The sequence below is a fragment of the Semicossyphus pulcher genome, unplaced genomic scaffold, assembly GCF_022749685.1.
Source record: "Semicossyphus pulcher isolate SPU_LCO1_2020_fin unplaced genomic scaffold, fSemPul1.0.p SCAF_7, whole genome shotgun sequence".
In the NCBI taxonomy this organism is placed as follows: domain Eukaryota; kingdom Metazoa; phylum Chordata; class Actinopteri; order Labriformes; family Labridae; genus Semicossyphus; species Semicossyphus pulcher.
Window position 1 is genome coordinate 29,061,406 of NW_027211748.1, and position 26,037 is coordinate 29,087,442.

At 43.8% G+C, this 26,037-nt stretch overlaps 1 protein-coding gene across 1 annotated transcript in view; it reads right to left on the reverse strand.

Annotated features, from left to right (window-relative positions):
• The window catches only part of myo10 (myosin X), a 122,103-nt gene that overhangs the window by 63,221 nt on the left and 32,845 nt on the right, over positions 1-26,037 (reverse strand). The window contains exons 2-3 of the mRNA XM_069684645.1: positions 21,929-22,027; positions 8,292-8,450 (exon numbers count right to left, since the gene is read on the reverse strand). Coding sequence (XP_069540746.1) covers positions 8,292-8,450; positions 21,929-22,027 — 258 coding nt within the window. The remainder of the gene's footprint in view (positions 1-8,291; positions 8,451-21,928; positions 22,028-26,037) is intronic.

Sequence of the window (26,037 nt, forward strand, 5' to 3'; positions counted from 1 at the left end):
AGAGAGAGATGAGGGGGAGTTGAGCAAAAAAATAGCGACGGAGGCAAGCGAACATGAAGTGTGATAGAAAAATGAGAGTGTGCGTGTCAGTGTGTTCGTATGAAAGATGGACAGTATGGCAATAGAGAATCAGTGTGTGCGCATGCGTGTGTGTGTGCGTCTTTAGCCGTTTGTGCTTCCACTGGAATCTGCAGAGGAGACGAGTGAGGCCACCAGTCGACAGCACAGCTGGTTACAATCACAGCAGCTAAAGATTCTACACACACACACACACACACACACACACACACACACACACACACACACAGACACACAACACACACACACACACACACACACACACTAGTCTGGTAGCCTCCGGGCTAAAATTCCCAATCCACGTACGTAATGCTAAGACTGAAGAGAAGTAGCGCTAAGGCTAGCTAGCTAGTTCAGCCTAACCAAGAGAAATGTTTTCAGCAGAAAGCCTCCAAATAAACTCTCAAAGTTCTTAGTTTGTATCCTCATGAATGTTTTTGTTAGAACACAGAAACATTATTTTATTTTGTTAAAGAGTTTGTGTGTTTTAATTGACATAAGAATCCTGTTTGTTGGAGCTGGTAATGCACACAATATTCTTTAGAGCTAGTCCTGAGTCCTGATATCTGATGTCTGATATCTCATCTCCTTTATCTGCTGCACTGTATCCAACATGTAGGAGTTCTCAGTTCTCAGTTTTGTTCTCTTTGGTGGCACCTATGGCGAGAGCACACTCAGATATATCTTTTTCTTTGTATTTTCACTTCTTGTTGAAGTTGTATCTGTAGTCATCCATCTTTTCTTTGTTTGTTCAGCCATAGTAGATTACTGTTTACTCGCAACACTTGCAGAGAGCGGAAAAGCAGCCGCTTAGCTCCGCCTACCCTCTCTGGCAGACCAACCACTGCTGGCTGATGGAAAACGCGTCACTAATTGGGCACTGGTGGACATTATGGGGAAAGCCTGGTGTTATTAGAAGAGACGGCATACGTCCCACTTTGGATGGAGCAGTAGTCAGAGAAGACACGTTAACACTTATAAAGAGACAGATGAGTTTGATGTCATCCTGTACAAATGCACTTTAAATAGTGAAATACATTTTGGTGAATCTTAATTAAGTCTTTGCAAATGAAGACAGAATTGGCTCTTCCCCTCATCTCTAAATACGAGTCAGCTAACAGCCTTAAATATTATAGCAATATTAATGATAATGTAAGTAATGTAAGTTCTCAAACCAGACTTTACCTTGTAAACTGTTTCAATACCACAGCTGTGATGCTCGACGTTTTTATCCAGAACCATTAAAGTACGTTTTATTTTGAAAAGATGCTGCACTTCCTTTGATCACAAACATTTTGAGCTGCTTCAGTAAAAAGGTCAAGATGTTGCGCAGGTACACGGTGCTCGTCATGTTCTGAGAACAAATCTTTTTAAGACACTAAAATAAAACGTAAGAAGGAGAGGATTTGTTTGATGGATGTTGGTTAAATTCATTAATTCTTCTTTGTTAATTCTCTCAGAAGTCGGCAGGGGTGCTTTCAGGAATTTCAGGGCCCCTGACCGGTTATGACACGGGGCCCCTCACGCTGATGCATTTGCACGTCATCTCACCTTTCTCTGCCCCTTTCTCACCACAGGGACTTTTCCTAGAAGACAAGAACCTTTAGGAAGTCAGGAACTTCACCTGTGATTACTCCCGCGGTGTTCCTGTGACTGTCCAAAAGACCCACCTCACTCTAACCTCTTTCTCACACACATTCTGATAACAAGCAGGACATACACGCACTGCAGACAGCTCTCACGGGATCCTTTATCATCTACAGCCGACCTGACCTGAAAAACCTAACTGTCACTTTGATATGATTTGAATATATCGAGGGCACTGACTTTATAAAAAGAGGAATTTAAGGGGCATGACAGGGTAGTTGTGGTTTTCTGGAAGGTCTCAGCAGTCGACACTCGTGTCCAGATGTCAGGACAAACGTGTGTCAGGAATGTGGAGGCCAAACTGTTCATCAGCGACCATTTTTCACTCCGGACAGAGAAGAGACAGCAGCTAAGAGACGAAATCCAGACACTGAAGCATCCGACGGTCCGTGAGCAGTTATTAATCTACAAGCTGTCTATGGATAGATGACATACAGTAGATTACATGTTTTTTCATGGTGTATCGTACTATATATATGATCGTCATATATCGGTATATATACCATCCATACTATATACATATATAAGGGATGGGTCATGATTTTTTAATTTTCCTAGGAGTTCATGTGACTCTTAACTCATCTGAAAAATGTATTTCTTTTTTATTTAGTTATCGTTTTGAAAACAAGTGTCTGACAGTGACAGTGACATGCTCACAATGTTAGCTGTAACACTGATTAAAAAACGTCGAAGACAGAGAGTTTGGAGAGAGAGGATCTGGAGCCGTCTTTGGCTACTGCAGAACCAGAGGCAGGGTGCCTACCCCAAGTTATGCTGTTTCCTGATTGGCTGAAGTGAAATAGTGACATCATTCAGTTCTAAAACTGCATTTGGAGATTTGATAAGTCAAAAAAAACTGCAACTCCAGGCAATGGCTTCAGACGTTTTGCAACTAACCGGTTCACACCGCTGCAGTTTTCTCTGCAACACTCTAAAACTGTTTTGTTGCGTTGCGAATCATTGATCTGAACTGGGCTTTAGTCAATTCTCAGGATTATCTTTGTGAGACACCAGAACAGCTCAGTTTCTCCTCTTTGAGAAGACTAAAATCATATTTAAATGTCAATTTATTTCTACATATTATGAGCAGTCCATAAAGGGAAGGGAAGCTGAATGGAGCAAAGCAGATCAGAGTCCTGAGAAGCTGAAACAAGTGAAAAATTGGTTGGTTTTCTTTAATATGTGTTAAATGTATTTATGTTTAAACCCACCTGGGGCCGTGCGAGTCACCATTTCAAATATAAACATGATGTTTGTGTGCTCGTAGCCCCCTCCCTTCGGTTTACCGCGGCCCACTTCACCAAAACCTCTCCTCTAATTTTCCCTCTTTGCTTCTTCTGGCCCGAGAAGAGAAAAAAAAAGCTCCGTCAGAATGCGGCTGTGATGAATTGATTGGTTAATTTCGACCATACGGGAGCATTCAGATGTGATTAAAGTAACGAGATGGCATTTGTCAAAGGTTACTGCGGCTGATGCGTGCAGAGAGCACAAGGACGCCTTTGTCGCCGGCTTGTTTTGCTGCAGAAAGTGCTGGGTCAGGTTTGTTCATTAGCCCAGAAAGAGACATTAGAGCTATTTGTCCTACATAGTTCTTTGTTTTCTACATACATACATTCATTCATACATACAGTGGAGTTTCACAGGTTCCTTTACTGTGACTGGGTCAGCAGGAACAGAGCTGCTTTGTTTGCTAATTAACTCACTGTAAATCAGGACAGTGTGGAGTAAGCACAGACTCTATTACAACTATTACCACCAGCTCTGACTCTCAGGGTCAGAGGTCACAGCTACAATGAAGGAACAAATATAACTGATCGTATATCAAGAAGACAAACAGCCACACACTTATTTTCAGATTCACTGTGGTTTTGCTCCAAAGCAAACATGCACTTAGCCGTTCTGTCTCACAGCTTGGACGACACGGCGGCTATCAGAGCCGAGCCAGCAGCCGTTACCTCCCTGTGAGGACGCCGCTGCAACGCCAGCCAAACAAACCCAAACTCTAATCATCCTCCCTCTCACTCAGAGAACCTGTGTCTCTTGGCTGCATGACGAGGAGCTCCGTTCATCAACGTCGAGTTTAAAGAGGCTGAAAATCTCTCTCCTTCTTTGTGTTTCACCACCTGTGCTTTTCATCGCCTGGTCGTCCCTGTAGTCTAGGAAACATCCGAAACAAGCTGCACTCCAACTGCACTTTAAACCTCCCAAAACACGGTGAAACTTTGTGCAAATTAGCCTTTGTTTTATTTCAGTTCTCAGACCGAAATAGACTCACTTTGCAAAAACAGAAGTGCTGTTACAGACGTACAATAATGTGCAACGTTTAACTTTTCTGTCTGTGCAACTTCACACACCTGGAAACACTTCAGAATCCAGCAGCTGCATAAACACTCTGTTCAGTTGGTGTAATTAAAGGTAATTCTTGTTGGAAAAAGGTGACAGCTGCAAGAAAAGATCCGATGAAGAAAGTTACATGTTACATTAATGCTGCATATTGAACACGAGGACGTAAAGCCCCCTAAACTGTACAGATTTGTTCCTGAATGCTCCTTCAGCTCAGGCTGAGAGAAATGTTTCACTCCATGTGGCAAAGAATAGCAGCGACTGAAATGACTGTTGGCATACATCATGTCTTCACCACAGGAGCTCAGAATAGAGATCTGTTGCAACAGAATGAAACTGACTTTATTTTTGTGTGTCGTGGGATGAGAAACAATCGGTTGCTTGAGTAAGGGAAACAGAGCAGGTCCGAAAGCTTAAACGTGATAGAAACCTCAATCTTAATCAAAACATCGTGAAAGGGTTCGAGTGGACCAGACAAGAGCTCAGACTCTAATGACTCATGTACACCAGCTCGTGTCACACACTGTGTCCAACAGGTTCTCACTCCCATCTTGTCACATACGGCAGCTTGGAGCCCCTCTGACTTCAGTTTGTAGAGCTCAATGGAACAGATCCATTCACCAACAACCAGAGTCCGACTCTCACAGCTGGAAATCTCACTAAATCTCTGGCGCTCAAGCGAGACTTCAGAGTAAACAAACATGGCGGACGACGGGCAGGAAGAACTGGCGATGATAGTTTTTGGACTTTTTACTAAAAATTCAGGAAGACAAAAGAACAAACTGTGGATGAAGTGGTGGAGACAGCGTGAACACGGGCTGGACATGTTACTTTATGCTGCACGTTTGCTTTTGTCGCCATGGCTGCGGTTGTTGTGCTTTCTTCTTCAGTCAGCTCGCTTCCTGATTGGCTATCGTTTGGTTCCACATGATGATCCACACACAGAGAGCGTGCTCGGCTGTCCTCGGGGTTCCCCCCACACAACAGGATATCAGACCGTAAATATTAAACATGTTTAACATTCACGACGACGTTCTTTCGAGCAGATCGGGGGAAGTAAAATCCCTCTTAACATCCTTCACAGCGCAGGAACATCTGGACAGATCATCTTTAGAACCATCGACACATCAGGACTTTGATACTTTTGTCTGAAGGGGGGAATCAGGCCTAAAATCAGCTTGATTGTCTTGTAGTGTGTTTACCCTGCCCTAGGAATACTAAACCATCCAGCCCCGGCTTTGAAAATAAAGGTTGCAGACATCTCACACTGTATGACTTCTGGATGAGCAATAAGGACGTGGTTATGATTAATGTTTGTTTTTGTCTTTCTGTTGTTTTCTCTCTTCTTTCTTTCTTTGTTTAGTTTCTGGAGTTATTTATTCATGGTGTTTTTGATTGCATGATGTAAACTCACTGATGAGTTACTGAATGCTCTGATGAAGCTTCAAAGTGATGTTTGAGCACATTTGCACAAGAAAATAGGAGCAGATTCAAATCTCCAGAAACCTCTCCTGACTAGGGGAGTCACAAATTAAGATACTTGGATACTTTTCGATACCACGTGTTCAAAAACGACACTATTTCTGTTATTGTTACCAAAAGGTACTGAAGCTTTGAAAACACAACAGATGTACAGTCAGATTTTCAACCCAAAGCTGCCGCAAGTAAAAGAGAGAGAGCAGTGCAATCGAGAAACATAGACAGGAAGTGAAGAGAGCGAGCGCCGTTAATGTAAACAACGCAGTTAAACAAAGATATAAGACGTTATGTTTCTGATTGTTTCACAGCGGTTTATCAACAAGCTAACACGCCTACACCTCCGTACGTCCCGCAGGAAGGGACAGGGTTTAGTTTTTATTGGCCGAAGTCGTCTGTGTGTCTGTCTGCTCCGCCCTCCGTCACACCTGTAGCTCTGATACAGCAACGACACAGCGGACTGTTCTCACTCACAGAACGACACATGATGTCTCATAAAGATGCACAAGTTACAGACAGAGAGCAGAGAGACAGACAGAGAGAGAGCAGAGAGACAGACAGACAGAGAGCAGACAGACAGACGGACAGAGAGAAGAGAGACAGCCATGTTTTCATGTAGTCCCGACCTGCGGACTGTCGGCTGAGCTCCAGACCCCTGCCCAGCGATGGACGACCATAAATGTCCCAAACACACCAGCTCACCTCATGTCTTGTTCCTAGGCCTTATAACTTTGTTGCCGTGGTAACAAAACAAGTATCGAGTATTTTTTACTAGAAGTTTGAACTAGAATCGAAGTTTGAAATTCTGACAACCCTACACCTGAAGAGAACGAAGAGGTACTAAAAAAGATGTTCTTTATCACCAAATTACAAAACAACAAAGTGTCTCAGGTTGATCTTTGTCTCTGAAACTGAAAAACAGCCGTCACGTGAGTTTGTATTTTGTAAAACCACACGTGAATAACCTGCTGTGTCTCAACACGTGTTTCCAGTATGTTGTGTATTACACTGATCACAGTTAAACATACCTTTCAATCAAGTTCACTTTTTTCACACCAGTGAACCTCGAGCTCAACTTTCACTGTCTGCTGCTTTTAATAACTCAGAGACAGAAAGCCAAACTGTCTCTGACAGGACGCCCACAGGGGACATCGCTGCACACTGTAAAGACTCGGGTTATCTAGTGTTGAACACAGGAGGCAGTTTGACTTAATGGGTAATTCAGCAGGTCTTCAACCAGGCTTAATTCTTTTACATAATTCAGACAGGTACAGAAGGTTTTTGGATTGCACCAGTTTGCTTCAGGTTGCAGCCATGAAACAGCCTGTAGTGGCTGCAACGTAATCCTCGGTTAAACTTCTCTAAAAGTTCTTGTTTCCACTGACAGGCTCAGATTGTTATTCCAAGTGTGTGACAACATTAAAGGATTCCTACTGAGATAGACCTTTTTGTTACAGACGAAGATGATTTTTCAGACTCCACTGACAAAGACGGTAATTTCACCTCTCAGAACACGAGAGTTGCTGTTCTGCCGATTTGTTTGTTTGTGTGACTTTGGTGTTTAAAATGTTTGTTTGGGTCCAACATAAAATGTGTGTAACACACAATAAAACAAACAAACTAAGCGATCTAGGCAGCGTAAGACCAGAAACCAGCTTAAGGTACCTATTAGTCATTTACACCTCAAATGTATTAAAAAAGAAATAAACCCCCCGGTTTCAAAATACCAGAATTCCCCTTTAACTCGAGTAAATATGACTCGCCTCGTCTTAATTATGTAGAAATGAGAACATCAGTTTTCTTATTTAAGTAACTTGATCTTGTTTTGAGACTAACTTTAAGAAATCTCGTCATACCGCACTGGTGTGTGTCTATAATGTTTACACTATTATTTGCTAAGGTATATTTGCAGTGTAATAACAGCGTGTGCCACACGTCTCTGACAGAAGGTGTTATATTCATGTTAAGCAGCTCCGACTGTTTAGCCTTCGGGATCATTCCAGAAGGATATTAACCTCCTTCGCATCCTTGTTGTTTGGCTCAGAGCCGAGGCGAGTTCTCTGACCGAGACATCACCTTCTCTTATCTTTGTGTGTCTAGATGACTATCTCTGCTCTTACGTAATGATTGAGCAACCTTCATGGGAGACTCCTGGGTAGAGCTTTTCGGAGAAGGCAGTGTTCCCTGACAGACCAAGCTGACAGCATAAACACTGATGCTGCAGATGGAAGAAGCGAGTCGGGTAACGATAAAGATCTGACAGTTTCTCTTCAGGACGAACAGAAACTACATTTGTCAGAGGGCATTTTGATGGTGGAGGATTTATGATGCAACATCAGATCAAGATGAAACAAAACAACATATGTTTGAAGATCTGCATGAACATTAAGTTAAGATTATGTCAACCCCTGAAACACAGAAGCCAGTTGAGTGAGATCAGCTGATATCAGAGCCGTACGTTATTTATTTTGTGTTGTCTAACCCTTATTTTTTCTGTATTTCTTGTTAAAATATCTCACGTGTAGAAGTTAATCTCATTTTCATTGTGGACTGTGTTAAAGTCGGGGATGCCACTTTGTCAAAACAAGCAGGAACAAGCTGGAGAAGCTGCTGGAGGTCCAAGAGAGAGTGTTTGCGAGAGGAGGGCACAGCAGTTTCAGTGTTTGTGTCTTAACCTCATCATTCCAGATGCTTTAAGTCAGTTTCAAAGTCACCACCTCATGTAGCATAGCTTGTGGAAGACTTACATAGATGTGTCTCTGCTGGTAGCGCAGGAAGAGGTTGTGCATGATGGCGCCGTCATGAAGGTCCTCTAAGGTGGCCATGTCCTCCACCCCTCTGATGCTGCTGTGGTGCATGGGCTGCACCTTCTGTCGGGTGAGGGCGTTCTGCTTGTAGGTGTACACCTGGATGAGAAAATGGAAAGACATGGAGATGTTAAACATGTAAACACAACTACTCAAGAGTCCAAACGGAAATCTGAAGAGGAAAAACGTCACTGTATCCAGACAGCAAACATCTCCAGTGCTGTTGTAATGTTGTACCGCTGTGTCCAGGTGGGAGTCGTATAAAAGCAGAGACGCTGAGAAACTGTAATTATTTCACTGTCACCTAAAAATAACATTTTTTACCTGCTGTTATAAATGCTGCTGTTATCATTCAAGCCATTCTTAGCTTATATAACCGTTAGCTAGAAAGTTTTCTGTTGCATTGTGAACTCCTTAAAGGGACAGCTCGCTGATTTTCAACCTCAGTCCGATCATGCTATCATGGGGAGCTAACGCAATTATGGTAGAAAAAAATACTATTTGGCTCTGTGCCTTTGGAGGGCGCTATCTGCCTCTCCACTGGGCCCTGGAAAAACCTCCACCAGACTACGTAAAATGCGTCATCTGGAGGCCAGGGAGCTCGCTATACACTTCCTCAATCGAGCACGCCCGCCTCCGATGTCATGTCTCGTTCAAAATCGTCAGGTTTGAAATGCAGACTGCAGACCTGAAGAGTTTTTAGACAATCCACTGGTATATGCTCGTCGTGTTTCAGATTCTGTCCCGCTCTGAGCCGTTGCCTGCAGAGAAACGGGAGTATTTCACTCCAGCGTCTCTCCCTGGGCCGTTCCTTTCAGAGGGAGGGGCGCAATGCATGCTGGGTGTTGTAGGAATGTAGAAACCACGAGCTGTTTGTACAACTTTCTCCACAGCTTTGTCTTCAGTTTCAAATATCATTGCTTCTATCGATTACAGAGAACACCAGCTTTGACTGACAGCGGCTTTTTCCAGGGGCGGACTGCTCCTTTAAGGTTAGCTAAGGTTAGCTGGTTGAATGCTAAAATGAGCTGCTTTCAGATGCTTGCTGATATCCAATATGTTGTTTTCCTTAACATATGACAGATTTTTATCGTTCATTGTCCTCTCAGATGAATGGGAAAGAAGTGAAATGATAACAATTGGTCAGATTTCCTTCATTTATATTACTTCCAACCTGCAGCCAGCAGGACATTATAACAGCATTTGAAACATCCCAGCCTGAGAGTGAAGTACGAGGAAAATGGCCGCTGTGTGAATGTGGTTAATGGCTTGGTATGACTGGTCTTGTGTTTTTCCACAACCTTAATCAATCTTAACTTTCTAGTACATTTTGTTGAGTAAAGTTTCCCAACGTTTCGGGGTGATTTATTTCCCAAACAACTTTTAAAACCACAGGAAAACTTTCAACCAGCAGAGCAGTTTCCTGCAGAGTTGTTTACGCTGCAGTTGGTGCGTGTCCACTTCCTCTTGGAGTCTGGTCCGGCTGTGGCTCATTTGTTCACCGGTTGGAGGCCAGAGTCGGACTTCAGACCACAAGCTTTACATCCTCATGTTTAGATTGAGCTCTTCCTCTGCATGAGTAAACACAACTAGCAGCTCTTCATGGATGTAAAGAACTTAACTTCACTGACACTCTCATCCTGGATGAGCAGAAGACCTGACTTCCCAGATGACAGCAAACAAAACAACTTTAAGTAAAACATCGCAGTGTATATGTATGATAGAAAACAGCTCAGGGAGGAAACTGCACCGAGCGGTCTCACAGATATACTTGATACTTCTGAACACTGTGCTACATGATAGCAGCATGCTATGTGTTAAAATAACATGTTGGCACCATTAATGTACTTACTTTATGCACAGTAAGTAACGTATCATCGATGTACGTACCAAACATTTAGTACATACACAACTTAACTTACACAAGTATTTATTTGAACCCAAGCCCTGACATCTTTTGTCCTCTTGCTTTACCTGCATACTGACTATGATTTTGTATTGTCTTGCTGTGTCGGCCATGTTGTTCAGGTTCTTCTGTTACCTACTGTGTTGGTGACTGCTTGTTTGTTAAAACACCTTGTAAACTCTAGTAAAAATAAAGTTATTGTTATAATGCTCTAACTCCTTTGCAAGCGCGTGCATGTGGTGTGTTTTCTAACAGTAGGAGTTGTGATCCACTCACACATCTTTGGTCTTTAATGCTACCCACTTGAGCTTTCACATTTTCTCGTGCGTCCATTAAATTAAATTTTCAACCATCCAGGGTAACACTTTTGGTTGATCTAATTCTACAGGTTACCTTTGGCTTATCTTCAAGACTACAGCCATATTGACTTGTTCATTGCGTCCCATTAAGACACATTATACATGATGTGAAAAAATAATCTGAACAGTTTCAGTTTCAGGTCAAGTCAGATAAAACTGTCAAAATGCCCTGACTAACTGCTGGAATAAAACTTGTAGCTTCAAGAGTCGGCAGTTATTTTACCACGGTATGTGCCACCGTCAACTAATGTGGTGTTCAAAGGCTGTGGCCCTGATCAAGTCTTGAAAAGCCGATAAATCATGAGACTGAGAGGACGCTCAGGTGTCAGCCTCTTCAGAGGAGGACGATGTGATATACAGCCGGGCGTTTAAACTTTGACAGCAGTGATAAAGTCAGGTACTGGATCTCTTGGTGCTAACAGCCTCGCTCTGATTGGTCAAACAGTTTAACTGTATGATTTACAGCAGGGAGCATCCTGACTGACAGGTCAGATCTCACGTTACAGGAGGAGAGTGAAGTGAGAAGGAAGACTGGAGCAGTGCTGTGGCTGACACAGCAAACAGCAAGTTGTGATATTAAGAGTGAACATTAAAAAAGCTCAAACTTCTCTGAAACAGTGAATCAATGGTTGGAAATAAGGCTCAACTTTCACAGTTGATGTCTCAAAGGTAGACAGTTCTTGGTTTGATTCCCGGTTCAGACATAGTGGACCTTTCTGTGTGGAGTGTGCATGTTCTCCCCGTGCACGCGTGGGTTCTCTTCGGGTACTCCGGCTTCCTCCCACAGTCCAAAGACATGCTCGTTAGGTTCACTGGTGACTCGTGAATTGCCCGTAGGTGTGAATGTGAGCGTGAAAGGTTGTCTGTGTCTATGTGTCAGCCCTGTGATTGACAGGCGATCAGCCCAGGTGTAACCCCGCCTCTCGCCCACTGACAGCTGGGATAGGCTCCAGCCATCCCACGACCCCGAACAGGAGAAGCGGTGTAGATGATGGATGGATGCTTTTAGATCATTCAAAAAGAGAAATGAAGAAAAGGACAAAAGGCCGAAAGAAAAGGAGGAAGAAATAAGAAAAAGACAGACGTTAGAAAAGAAAGAAAGCAGAAAGGTGACAAAAAAACAGAAGAGATGGAGGAAGACTCTGAGAAGGGAAGAAGTAAAGACTAAAGTCTGTAAAAATGGGGGCAGAACCTCTGTACACAGGTACGTACTTGCCTCCTCTGGCTGATCGTATGTTTATGTAACATTAATTGTATCCTGTGGGCAGAACATTAACCTTCAGCTCGTATTACACGTCTCCTTCCACACAGGTGACATATGGCAGACAGCTGAAGGAAAACACGACCCTGGGCTGGTAAGACGAAACACGTCAGGGGCAGACGGCTGCTTATCCTCTGCGTCTGAGGACAAGGCTGAATAACTCTCTGTGAAGTCGACGAGTCAAAACCAGAGATAACTGATGAAAAGACCTTGTCTCCTTTCAGCCTGATACAGCAGAGAGCATCAGTCTGTGCTACTGTGTCCTGACGTGGCTGAACTTATCACTGACTGCGCAGACGAGACCCAAACGTAATCAATCTACTTTATTAAGGACGAAATGGTTTAGACTTGCTGAAGTGTTTGATGCTTGAGTTTCCTTCAGGCCTCTAAAGGCTGATGTCACGTCACAGAGGAGTTCAAACTGGAGTCAAAACAATTTACAACAAGTCTCAACATTAACACCAGCATCACAGAAAGTACAGTCTATCTTATGTAACGGTAACGGTAAGATATTAAACGTCCTGAATCAGCTTTAGACACTCAGAGAGTTAAGGTGGAAAAATCACGCTGTTCTCATTCACGGCCAAAAAGTAGTGCACAATGATCCGTGTAAAATCCATATAATCGTGAGACGTCTTTTTGAGGCGATGGCATGAGACGCACCAGGCTTTCAACTAACTTCAATGTAAACCAAACCGTACGAGCTTACTTGAAGGCTGAATGGCGTGGGCTATCGGTCAGGCCAGTGACTGTAAATAAAGATGGACGACACGTCTCCACCTCCTCTCATTGTACAAAAATAAAGCCAAAATACCCCCCGGAGCGTGTCGGAGCCCTCAGGTGTCCTTGGCGTGTTGGAGCCCTCAGGTGGGCTCAGTCTGCAGCAGAACAGCTTCTTGTGTCGGTCTGAAGCAGATATTCACGCTGATGGAAAGTTCACTGACTGTAGTGTTAGTGTTAGTTACGTCTTCTCTCGCCGTTCCTCCTCTACTCTGCTACTCGGGAACAGAACGCTGCAGGAGCCCCATTTGTCAACAGAGCTGTCAATCATGAGGCCACACCCCCTTTTTATAGCATCAAATAACTAATTAAAAGTAAACTTGTGAGAAAAATGAACACTTGGACATAAATCAGCATGATAAGAAATAACTATAATGACAGAAACCATGTTTGAGAAAAATGTGTTTGACGTGTATTTTGATTTTACAGTTTGACTCATGTCCCATCTGTTAACATGGAGGAGGCGGGCTTTATGAGCTATACTGCAGCCAGTCAGGAGGGGGCGACAGAGAGGGTTTGGCTTCACTTTAGGGTGCTGTCATGTCGGCCATCTTTTTATCCAGTCTATAGCTCAGGCAATCAGAAAGACAGTTTAATCACTAGAATTACCAAAATATCATCCAATTTTATGGCAAAGAAGCACTTAACTTCGCTACATCACAAAGATACACGAGAATAAGGATATATTTGTCCATGCAGACATACAAAAAGGTCTTTGTAAGCACAGGATAGTCCAGTCATGCAAAGGAAGAGTCGGTGAGGTTAATTAAGAGAAGACCCCAAATTATCACCACTCTGCAGGAGGTCTGCAGCCTGCAGGAGGAGATCACCGAGGGGAGGGTCCTTTATAATGATCCGTCCCTGCAGCATCACAGAGGTTCAACAGAAGAAGATCAAATGTCTCAGCAGACAGCAGTTTTTACACCGTCATACTTTAACCGAGCTGGCTTCTGGGTGGAAGCAGGAGAGCAGCCAAAGCCGGTGCTGTCTCAGCCTTTTTCCACAAACAGAAACACCACAAAGAATAATCAGTCACACACACAGCGGCACTGGTCTGACTTCTATTTCAGCTCCATGATTCAGTTGTTTCAAACCTTTTTACGCCTGTGACCGTTCAAAGTAAAAACATGTCTGCTTACTCGTCTTCGTCCCAGGTGTATTTACACTTCAGGTTCTCATGCCTAACTAAATGGGGATTTTCCCTTTTTATTCAAACAGTTTCAGTCTCCAGGATTACAGAATAAAACCAGAAAATGGAGAGACAAGTTTGGAGGAATAAAAAAAAGTTTGTTGGAAACCTGAAGAGGCCGTTCTGAGGCGATGGGAGGCGCTGGATGGGTCAAACAAGGCAGGAGTTTCACGGAGGAAACCCGGCTACATTGTCCGCAACAAAGCGTCTATATTTGACGAATGTGTTGGACAATTATAGGATTACACGCAAAACCTTTATATGAGGAGACACTGATTTGATTGTCCAACAAAAACACTCTCACTGTTCAGGTTTTCTGGCCCTACGTCTGGCGCCTTTTTCTTCCTCTGTGGGTTTAAAATAGTCTGGTTCCAAGCATGAACTATGCTACATAAAGAGGTTTAACTACAAGGAAGAACACCAACAAGAACAAGCTAAAAATCTGGTTTGTACAAACACACACACACACACACACACACACACACACACACACACACACACACACACAAGCAGAAAGAGACAGAACTCTGGAGTTGTCTGTAGCTGGTTGTTGACCCGCTGTCCCCGAGCAGCTCAGTGCGACTTTTCCAAGAGAAAGCCAGCCTCTGTCTGAGGAGTCAATCGCATCTGACCCTCGGCACAACAACCCCCCTACCACACGCACACACACACACACACACACACACACACACACACACTAAGACCAAAATCTCCCCTCAGCACCCTGCCAAGCTTCATTTTTTACATTCCAGCTACAGTGACGCTTCAGGGGAGACTGAGCGTCACAGAAACGTCTTTCAGGCGGATGAAATGTCATCGAGTCTTTTCAGCAGGCATCATAAAGGCTGCGTTCACAACCTGCGCATTCTGATGGGTTTATAACTAAAGCAATTATAAAGACGCCTGAGAATAAAACTGAGCTAGAGTTTGATAAATATGTCCATCATTTCAAATCGGTTCCTTTCTGAACTCTGTTGCAGCAACCCAAACTGGCCCTCAAGAAATGAGCTGTTTAAAGAGCAAACTCTTTAACCTCGCTGAGACGTTGACAGTTACAGGAAGATAACTGACTTGTTAGACTAGTCCAATATAAACACTGTTTACACTCAACAGTCGACATGTGCAGAGGGCCCAGGAGTCCTAAGAGGACAGTTAGCTACTGTAAACACAGACAAGAGTTTCTGCACCATTTCAGGACTAATCTCTCCACACACCGCGTATCACATGACCACTCAGGTACACGTAGCTGCTGCAAGTCGAGGCTGGTAGTGTTGGCTTTCTTCTGCAAAAAGGTCACGTAATAGGAACAAGTCAGGGAAGGACACACCACAACTGATGCAATCGGCAAGTGAGTGTGGCATCGTTCACAAAAGTCTCCTCTTGCTCACTAAGGTGAAACCCAAACTCTCAGTTTAACGGGCTGCAAAATGGCGGTGTGGTGGATGCTAGGCATTAGCGTAGCAAAAGTTATTTGTCGTGAGGACTCAGTAGAGTCTGTGGACAAGGCTTTGTGCAGATTTATGGACCTGAGGAACTTTCGTTGGATACAATCTGTCTCCCTCTCTCTGTTTGTCATGGACAGCTCTCGCAGCATTACAGGGTCCGTCCCAGCAGGCCTCTATAGAGGACAGGTCTGTCCTCTGGCTTTGGCCTAATTAGGTTTCTAACCGGTCCAGTTGTCTGCGTGAAGATAAAGCCGTGGGGCCCGGGGGCGCTAAGCCTAGCGACAGATGCTAACTGGAGTAAATCTCTATGAAACAAAGCCATTAGACAGCATCACTGCAGAGGAGGAGGAGGAGGAGGAGGAGGCGGGGTCACGGCTGTACCCTCGGATCAACAGGCTCTGTTCCTGGATCAGTCAGGATGGAGTTTGTTGTTCTTACTTACGTGGATCAGGAAGATGAATGCACATAAACGTTCAGCCAATTAGACTCTTAACAAGAAATGTTACACAAAGTAGATTCATCCAGTCTGGATTCTTGACGGCTGATATCAGTACTTTAGCACTGTACTCGTCTGTCAGTTGAGTTTGAATATTTTCATAAAGAAATACCGTTAAATGTTAATTATCAGGGAATATCCAGCAGTTAATTATTGATGCTTATAATTATCTTCGACCCGTTCACCAGTCCCTCCAGGAAGCTGCGATCACGATAATTCACGCACATTCCCCCAATTTCCCCGCACGCGTGAAGTCATTTATGCCCCCGAACTCACTTCTTTGATATTCAAAATATATTTCAATGTCGTATAAACATGAGCGGACATCTTTCACAGTTTCTTTAATATCTCTGGAACGCTGCATGATGGAGACGAACGTGTTGCTGATCCGTTCTAACGAGGCTCCGATGTGAGCTTCCTCATCCCGCCTCCATGTTTTCGTGCTGAAAACTGTTGCTGTACTGCTGATTCAACCGAGACAGTTTCACCTGCATTTGCTCAGGATCATGTGGTTTATAAAGCCTACGAGGTATAGCACCTTATACCTCTTTCCAAGCAAAGTGAGTGCGCTGACGCAGGTTTTTCAGACCCGGGAAGACCTGCTTATAGATGCCGATTGTCTCTTTTCCCATTGCCAGTGAAGTATCCTCCTGTCGGTCTCGTTTCTGCTGCGTCACCGTCTGACGTCACAAACGCTCCGGAGACTGGGTTAGTAACCAGTGAAGATGTTACGGTGGTTAGGTCTTTGTTATCTATTACTCATTCAGTCTGTTTATCAAACTCCGCTCCGACAAAATTGGATCGATGTTCGACCGCTGCTCGGAATTGCATCCTTGTACTTGAACAGCCAGCAAACCTTGAACTCACAGTGTGGCAGAGATCCCCTCAGGTGTGTCAGCAGCTCATACCAAGAGAGCAAAAGTCTGCAGCGTCTAATCGCTTCAGTAACATTTAATAACCACTCTGACTTTCATTCCAGCACCAGTTTGTCTAAGCAGCAGAGCTGAAACGTTTCATTTTGTGTCATTAGGAGGGAAAGCTGAGCCCTCGCACCCCCTCGCTGCCCCTCACTCTGTCTGTCACAGAGCTGAACAGGTAACCCTCGGCCCGCCTCAAGCCTCACATATCATCATCATCAAAAGCAGCAGCTGCTCTTTGAATCACCATTCATCTCCCGCTGCATTGTCCTGCAGTCAGCGCAGGAGGAGGAGACTGTCTGCACCGTCGAAAACACTGAAACCCGAGCAAGACGAGAGGAACCCTGCGACCTGCGACGACACGCAGACTCACACTTATTCTACAAATTCAAGTTCCTTTAAAACTGCGACGACAAAAGAGCTAAACACACAATATTCAAGTGTTTCACAGGGATACAAAGTTTGTCCTGAGTCGCAGCAAAATCATCCTCACAGGATCAAGAATATCCTTTTAATCCGTTTAATTCCAGTTAATTTAATTTCTGATAAATCTATTTTATTCCCACAATATAATGATGCTGTTAGGAACACTTCCTGCAGTGAAGTTTCACATTAAAAGCCCCCCAGGAAAGAAATGGAACTTGGCCCTTTGAGCTGCTTCATAGGGCTGAGTGTTGTTTAAGAAGTGATGACACCAGTATCAGTACGACTGTCCTGATCACACACACACACACACACACACACACACACACACACGCACACGCACACAGAGAAGTGGGTGTGGTTTATATTTGTGTTCTTCTCTGATTGGTCAGTCCTGACTTTCCTCACACAGAGCAACATCTGCTCCAAACTGAACAGGTGACATTCATCTCCAGTTACACACAACAGACGGCTGGCACACTCACACACACATACACACACACACACACACACATGCATGCCCACACAAATCAATAAGAACAGACTTTTTGTATTCTGCGGTCAGGATTAAACAAAGTGAGCAGCTTCACTTGCTTTGCTCAGGGGCGCACACACACACACTTCTCGTCTGTTCCGGGGATCGAACCTGTGACTTTTCTGTTACAGGATGGTCCTTCCACTTGACACTTGTCTCTTTGCTGCTCTGAGTAAAAATGATTTTGAGCTGCTAATGCTTTAAGCTCTTAAACAGATTGACGCTCTTCTGCTGCCTGTATTTCCAAACTCTGAGCTCAGCAAATAAAAAGCGTCCGCTCCATCTGGACCAGCATCAACCTGCCATTTGTAAACACTGAACACGTGATCGTCCGGGCTGTTTAACTGCGAATGAAGAACAGGAAATACAAGATAGAAAGTACAGGAGAATTTAAATTGAGGAGAGGAGATGAGACAATGAAATATAAACTTAAAGAAGAAAACGTCTTCTATGTAAAACACACGGAGGTGTAACGGTGGGCTGAAGTCGCTCCGCCTCTGAGCCGGCACTGAGGGTTATAGAGGCAAAACAGAGGTGAACGTGCTTCAGTGTAAACAGCGGAGGCGGCAGGGCGGAACAGCGCCGTGTGTGTGTGTATGTGAAGCACGCGCTGTTTGTTTACACGTCGCCACGTTCAGCTTCCACAGAAACGTAACGTAAAAACTGTTACGCCTCTGTTACTACCCCCGATGTCGGCTCAGAGGCGGAACGACTTCACCCCACTATACCGCCTCGTGTTTTACACAAAAGACAGAAGGTGACAGAGGCGTAATAATCCCGCCTTGAACTGACAGTGTGAAAGGGGCCAGAGCCTTAACAGAGGAGAAACGGTGGGGCGCTCCTCGACGCACTGATCGCAGGTTCGACTCCTGGCCTGCCGATCTGTTTGGTGCATGTCAACTCCCGCTCTGTACTCCCCACATTTCCTGTCTCACTTCATCTGTCCTATCTAATAAAGGCAAAAGCCAAAAAAAATAACCTTAAAAAAAAAAAAGCCACAGGCAAAACAGCATCTGCGTAAGTTTTGCTTCTACAATGCTAGAACGCTGTAAATTCACACACTGGGGCGGCTTCACGCCGGCGTTGCTTGGTCCAATTTAAACTATCAAAGGCTGCATGACGGAGGAGCTTCGTTACAAAAGAAGGGCGTGAGACACGAGAGAAAATACAGATCAGGGACATGGAGATATTCAATAGATCTAATAAACAAAACGAGAAGATAAGAGACACAAACATAGAGACAGAAGGAACAGGAAGAGACTTCAGAAAACTAAACTAGTAGTAAAAAGCAGTAAAGTCAAAGCAGAAGAAAATCAATAAAAGAAGAGACAAAAAAGGGACGAACAAACAAAAAGAGCCAAAACAGAGATGAGGGGATTTTTGAGAAGAAACAAGAAGTGATTAAAAAAGAAAGGGGGAGGAGAAAATGTTCTGGTAATACGTAATGTCATTTACAAAACACGACCTTCTTCCTCCTTTTATTACAATATTTATGAACCTTATTTTAGCGAAAACCACAATCTAGTTCCTCAATCGAACCAAGTAGTTCTGTCGCTTAAATAAAACTGTAATGTGACGGATTTTATGTTGGATTTAAGCATCAAAACTACGACTACAAGAGTCATTTGTACCACCTTTACATAATGTGGTCGTGCTGACTGATTTGTTTCCATGCACATGATTATAAACATCATATTTCCGTGACTGTTCGGCCTACAAACCTCCGATGGGAGGCTCATTAGCTTCAGTGAGCAGCAGGTGGAACAGAGTCTCTGAGTTAGTTGAAACCAGGAGATAAGAATGCCTTAATCTGCCAGTAAATCTGAAGGACAATACGCCGGCTCAACATGACCCTAAATCCCTCAGCGCTCACATTTACAGGCCGTCTTCTGGTAGTGACCCTCCGCTGCTCACCGTCTACACAGGAAGTCTTTGTGAGAGCTGTCAGCGCAGGACGGGAGCGGAGAGTAAATCCACCCACACAGTTCATGCAGGTTGTTGTTTGGTGGCTTTTTAAGGCTCCGGTCAAACTGGACAAACTGTGGTAGTTACTATTTAAACTCAGTTCAGCTCGGGCAAAAAGTAGGAAAGTGTTGGCTCATATTTTTATACATTAGAGAGCACTGACATCAAACTTCAAGACAGGAAAGATACAAACATATTCAGTGCTATTTAGAGAGAGGGAAAAGATACGAGAACAAACAGCATCAATGAGCTGCTAAATAAAGAGCTGCTTACTGTGGTTTGTGAGAACATGCAAACCAAACACGTCAACAAAGCCTTTTTTCATGCCCTCCTGTTCAGGAGAAAACCATTTGCATCGTGCCAGGAGAACACTCTACAGTAACGCTGGTTCTCATGGCTGAGCTGAGGATAAGTATCCTCACCCTTAGTGCTAAAATAGTTTAAGGGAGGCAGTTTAAGACGGTCAGAGCTAGGTCGGCCGGCAAGGGCAACGGCCCAAAGAGTTGCCATTAGAAGAAACTAGGGCTGTCACTTTCCCAAAAATCAAGTTTGAACTAATTCAACGTGATAATGAATTTGTTTGAATTAAATCAAACATTAAGCAGCAGAGCAGAGAAAAAACTGATCAGTTTAGGTACGCTGCTGGCGTATTAAAGTGACAGGAGATAGCCCCGAAGCTAGCTACAGCTTCGGCCCTGGAGCAGAACAACAAGGCCGCGTATTATTAACATCTGTTGGAACACAAGGCACACTACTTTAAATGTGACAGCATTCTGGGACTCTGGACAGCACATTACTTATTTGTTCTTGGGCAAGCGTTTTCTGCTGCGCTTCAATTTTGAATTCGATCACATCATTACAGTTTGAACTCTTAATATTTCACCAGGTTCGAAGTGAAGGCCCTAGAAGAAACAGGCTGCGAATTTGGACACAATGCAAATTAAAACACACATGCAACGATGAAAACGCGCTGCAAATGATGCTGCAGAAGGCCAGAAGAAATGCATTATCTTCAAACGCGCTGCAAATACAGAAAGGATGCAAAGTCAAAAACACACACACCCAGAAAACACATGCAAAAGAAAAACGCTGCAAATCCAGTCAACACAACAGAAGTGCTCCAGGCCTGTAGGGGGCGCTCTGTGTTTAGCCATTTAGTTTGACTCAAGTCAACATTATTGATCGTCACAGCAATCAAGTTCAAGTTTACAAATCAGAGCAATGATCCAGCACTCTTTAGGTTTTTATTCTACTTCTTTCTTCACATTCTCTCTGCAGAGACTCTGCCTCACAGAGTTTAATTAACTGATGGTTTATTATTAATCTTGATCTGTACACCCAGGACACATGTTAATACCAGTGTACGCCGGCCTTACATGAAAGAAAACTAATTAAACTCTTTGTCAAACTTCTAAAAGCTGCTTCTGAAATAACCGAGGTGTTTGAAAGTGCTGCGATGCTCAACAGAAAGGGTCCTCTCAGCGTGTTTAAGGGGTCGTAAAGCTGCTGATAGCAGAGCTGTGCCGCTCTCCTACAGAGCACAGAGATCATAGAAACTCTGAGGTGTGTTGACACGACGTGCTGGTCGCTCCGTCTGTCTTCCACGTGATCTCTTTAATGTTTGGAGTCAAAGCAAAGCTTCAGAAGCTAAAGATCCCCTCCGTGTGAGGACATACACTTCTAAGTGGCCTCCTGACTCTGTACAGTCAGTTCACATGTGTGGAGTTTAACACCTTCCAGAGGAGAAATCTCTGATAACTACGACCAAATGTCTTGTGTCAAATCCAGCCTCTGAAGCAGCTTGAAAGGACTCGTGTTAATTCTTATAATCAACCCAAAACATACATTTATAAAACCCACTGTGACCCCTGTTCCACATGTCCTTCACCTCGCCTATATCCTGTGTTTTCACAACACGCGGATGAAAGAGGTAATGCAGAACCATATGGGGTTCAGGGGATTTACTACATCTTGAGAGAGTCTCTTTCTGCTCCCTCGGAGGTTTAGGGAAAAAAATCTGTCAGCATCACAGGAGATGTGGGAAACATGGACTTAATTTCATGTCAGGAGAAGTTAACCTGGGGGATTTGTTTATGTGGGGCGGTTCGGTCGGACATCACATGCTTTGCAGCAGACTAAAACAACCAAATCAGTGTGTTGTTCTTTGCAATTGATGGTTTTGCTCGAGTTCAAAATGCAGGAAAAGTTTATATAAAAATGATTTGACAGGAATTTAAATCAGATCAGATTCAACCTTTAATTTTTAAAGATGTATGAGGATGTCGTGGGCGTGGTTCTTACCTGGCCATAGTCTGTGGCAAAGACAACAACACCTCCAGAGCAGGAGGACACGGTGCTGGGGAGGTACTGCTCATCCTCCCGTAACCACACCCGGTCACCCTGCAGGAAGAGAGACATGATTAGTTTTACTTGTCAGGAGTTGATTATCACTGGAGGTAACTTGTACTTAAAGAATGCAGATCCAAACACACACACACAAAATCAATTAAATGCTTCAAAAACAGGGTTCATTTGAAGATCATCCATATTAAAGAGGTTTCAATATTACACATTTGAATATTGGAAATGTCTGACAGCGTTACAGAGAGGATATGTACTGAGAAAGAGCTTTGGCAAAAGAGTGAGATCCTTTTTATTCACAGGAACAGCCTTTAAACTGCCTCATCTTCAAATCCACCAGACTCCATTGAGAAAAACAGCGATTTAACCTTGCAGAATGCAGGAGCTGCTGGTCTACTGCTGCCTCATGCTGAGTTTATTTTTGTTATTGTGCAACTGTGGTGTCTGAAATTGTTCGTGTGGATCAAACACGATATCTTTGTAACACAAAATAATACCAAAAATAATGACTGACTAAGAGAGGTATCTGTAGACTAGCAACAAAAATAGTCTGTTTTTGTCAGTGGAGTCTGGTGGCTTTGAAGATGGTGATGTAATCGGTTACTCTTATCGGGTACATTTGCTCCTAAACATAACGTTTGGAAGCATCTAATGGAGCAACCCAAAAAGATTTTGTCCCCATTCGTCCTTAAGTACGGAAGCCCCAAGCGGACGTGCATCCATACATTATATTTTCTCCGTTTTCCGGTTGTTGTCTGAAGACTTATTTATCTCATTATCTCAAGATAACAAAGCTGGTTTTCTCGTGATAATTTTCTGTCAATCTAGCAAATAAAACAACAGACTGGTCACTGTGACATTACAGACCACGCGCCATGTAGGTGAGTGGAGACTGTTTCTATGTTTGCTTTGTGCTTTTGCAGCTCTGGGGACACGAGTTATGATCATCTGGTGGTGCAGATTTATTATCTCGAGATGACGAGATAAATAAGTGGAGATCTCGAGAAAACAACTGGAAATAACTTCACAGGAATCACAGGAAAACTGTATGGATGCATGTCCGCTCAGGGCTTCTGTAGTTTAGGCTCCAAAATAGGGCCAAGGTTTAAACATACTGGAATGACCCTTTAAGAACTGAATGTGATGATTCAGAGTCAAAGACATTTGGATGTTAAAACCGGTCCTAATTTTCAAACACACAGATGAATGCTCGGACAGAGTTTAAAACATCAGACAGTTTAAACAACCAACCAAAAGCCACAGTACAAGCATCACATGACGACGCCCATCTAACTAAACACACCCCGAAGACTTCCAAGAGCCAAGCAGGGATGTATCAATACATGAGTGAGGCTTCAACAGTGAATCTTACATGTGCAACAAGGAAAAACAAAGGAAGCTACATCATCCCAATCTGCTGTTACCATGGCGTCACCATGGCATCAGCCTCCTTCTAACCAATAGGAGGCTCTCAGCTGCAGAGGAGGCATGGAAAACTCTGCAGTGTTGGGTTTCAGAACTCCGTACCTGCTGCAGTCTCACAGGAGGCCAGTAAACCTGCATGTTTATTGATGCTTTAGTGACCGACAGAGTCACAGAGCCAGAAAACACGTCTCTACCTGCTGACCTGTCCACTTTACTGCTCCTGGTTGCTACACCGTTTCCCCCCAGCTGACACCTGGATTTTTCATCACCAGAGTTTCCCCGCTCCGCTGAGTTTGTGGAGAATAAGCGGAGAATGTGAGGAATTTAGGGAGAAAGTCGGAGTCTTAACTTGTTTGGAGGTTTGTCTTTGATATTTGTTGGCTTTGGATGGGACTGCAGCACAAAGAAATCTTCTTTCTGACAGCGTAGATTTTGATAGAGAGCATGACATATTCCTGTTTTTGTCTTATTAATATTAAAATCACATTAGCTCTCTGCTAATAAGAGAAACAACCAAGTAAATATATGAAGCTTGGACAGTAGCTCTGCAAAGAAATATGACTAAGCTGAAGAGCAGAGGGGCCCTCGGAGTGGATCCCCTCTTAATCGCATAGCCACATGTGCCGCCGTTCATTAGCGTGACACGCTAATGCTAATGGGAAAAACAAACGCTGCACTTTTGTGAGATGCTCCGCCTCTTTCTGAACCGGCCATATGAACGACCTCTGACCCTCATTCTGTGGCGGAGAGGGGCACCTGGCTGGGAAAAAGTTTGCGGATGAATGGATGGCGAGTAAAACACACACACACACACACACACACACACACACACACACACAGAGATAGAGGGTAAAGCTCAGGTCTGCAGTGTCAGCAGAGGATCAGAGGGGAGCTGCGTGTTGTTCTAAACCCCCGTCTCTCCGCTCTGAAGAGGGAAACCACATGATTCAAAAGGTCGGGGGATCTCCTGGGGAGAGATAAATCTGACGCTCAGAGGAAACTCATAAAGAGACTCAACTTTTCATCACACAAAGTCTGAAAGAGTCGCGTCTCTCTTTACATCGATGATGTGTCTTAAGGAAAATGTAATCATGCAGAGGAACAAAAAAGATCTGTGTTCAACTGTGAGGTTCTTTTTGTTTGTCTGTGCACAGAGATGGTGCGCACAGAGGAAACATGGAAACAGAACTTAATGAAATGCAGCTCAGGTGTCTTGGTGATATCAAACCAGGGATGATGCAATCATGCAGTGCATGAAGCGGAACAACTGCGCAATCAGGATGCCTCAGATAACCTGTCAATCATAACGTGAGGACGGTCTCATGATGTCTTCTTAAAATGTTATCTAGATTCTGCGAAGCATTTTGAAGGTTCTCTTTGTCAGTTCAGCTACGAGTTTCTACCACTTCTGTTTAGGTTGTAAAGAAGTGCGTGGGATTCATCACGGTCTTAGACTTGAGTCTTACATCTCTTCTCATATTTAAAGCTACTGTCCCCCCGTCTAAATATCAAAGTGCATTAAAGTTTGAACGTTTCATCTGATTGTGAGATTGTTAACATTTAACTTGGACATTTTTGGAGACATGACAGCTGGGATAGGCCTCCAAAACAGTCTTAAACAGTCTGGTGGTACAATCATTTATTAGCCCTGAAACAAATCAGCTAGTTTTACCGGTGATCAATTCTTCTTCTGGGCTCCAGAAGCGTAGCTCGCTGCACTGCGCTGCCACCATGGAGGTATTATGTCTGCCACTGCCCTTTTCTTGTTTTAGAGCAGCAAAGAAGAACTGATGTCCTGGTTGAATGTTTTATCATGTGACCTTAGCGAACAACAACAGTGCTAGCAGAGAGTGTAGTGCCAGTCAGAGCTAACACTACACTGGAAGATCCCAACACCAGAACAGAGACATGCACAGAATGTTTTAGGCTTTAGTTTCAAGGGCAGGCAGTTAGAACGAAGGCTGTCCACGAAGGACACATCAGAGAGACATGCAGGGATCATCTCCCCAGCAAGTGTTATTTTATTCCTCAATTTGTTTGTTCTTTTTTAGTCATGACTGAGCATCAAACACATTTATTCTCTGTATGTATGTTTTAAGAGGGGTTTAACCTGAGCAGGGCCATACAACAATGATTAGAGCCCCAAATGTGGATTAATCCACCACTGAAAATAGTCCCCAACAACGCTTTAAGTTTCTGAGCCTGTTTTAAAGATTGAGGTATGGAAACAGAGCAGGTAAGGCAGAAAACTCTGAGAGATGGGCTTTCAACATTGTTGGTTTAACTTCTGTCAATATATATCATGAACATCCTCGAGTAAAATTCAAACTAAGGATATACATACAATCATTAATAGGTAAAAAAACAGACACACTGAACACCCTTCATTATGATGTTGACCACGGCCGATGTCTGGCTCTTTGAAGCTACAGAAAGGATCCAAACAAAGGAAGATGTTCCATTGTAACGTAAACAAAGAGGAGGCGTGTGCTGTTTACCAGCCGAGGCCATATGGACATTCCTGATGTGCAGCACCAGAGGAATCTGACGCTCCCATCAAGTTTGGGTGGAGAAAGAAAGAAAGAGAGGGGTCTCCCTCCTCCCACCAGCACACTTTTCAAGGA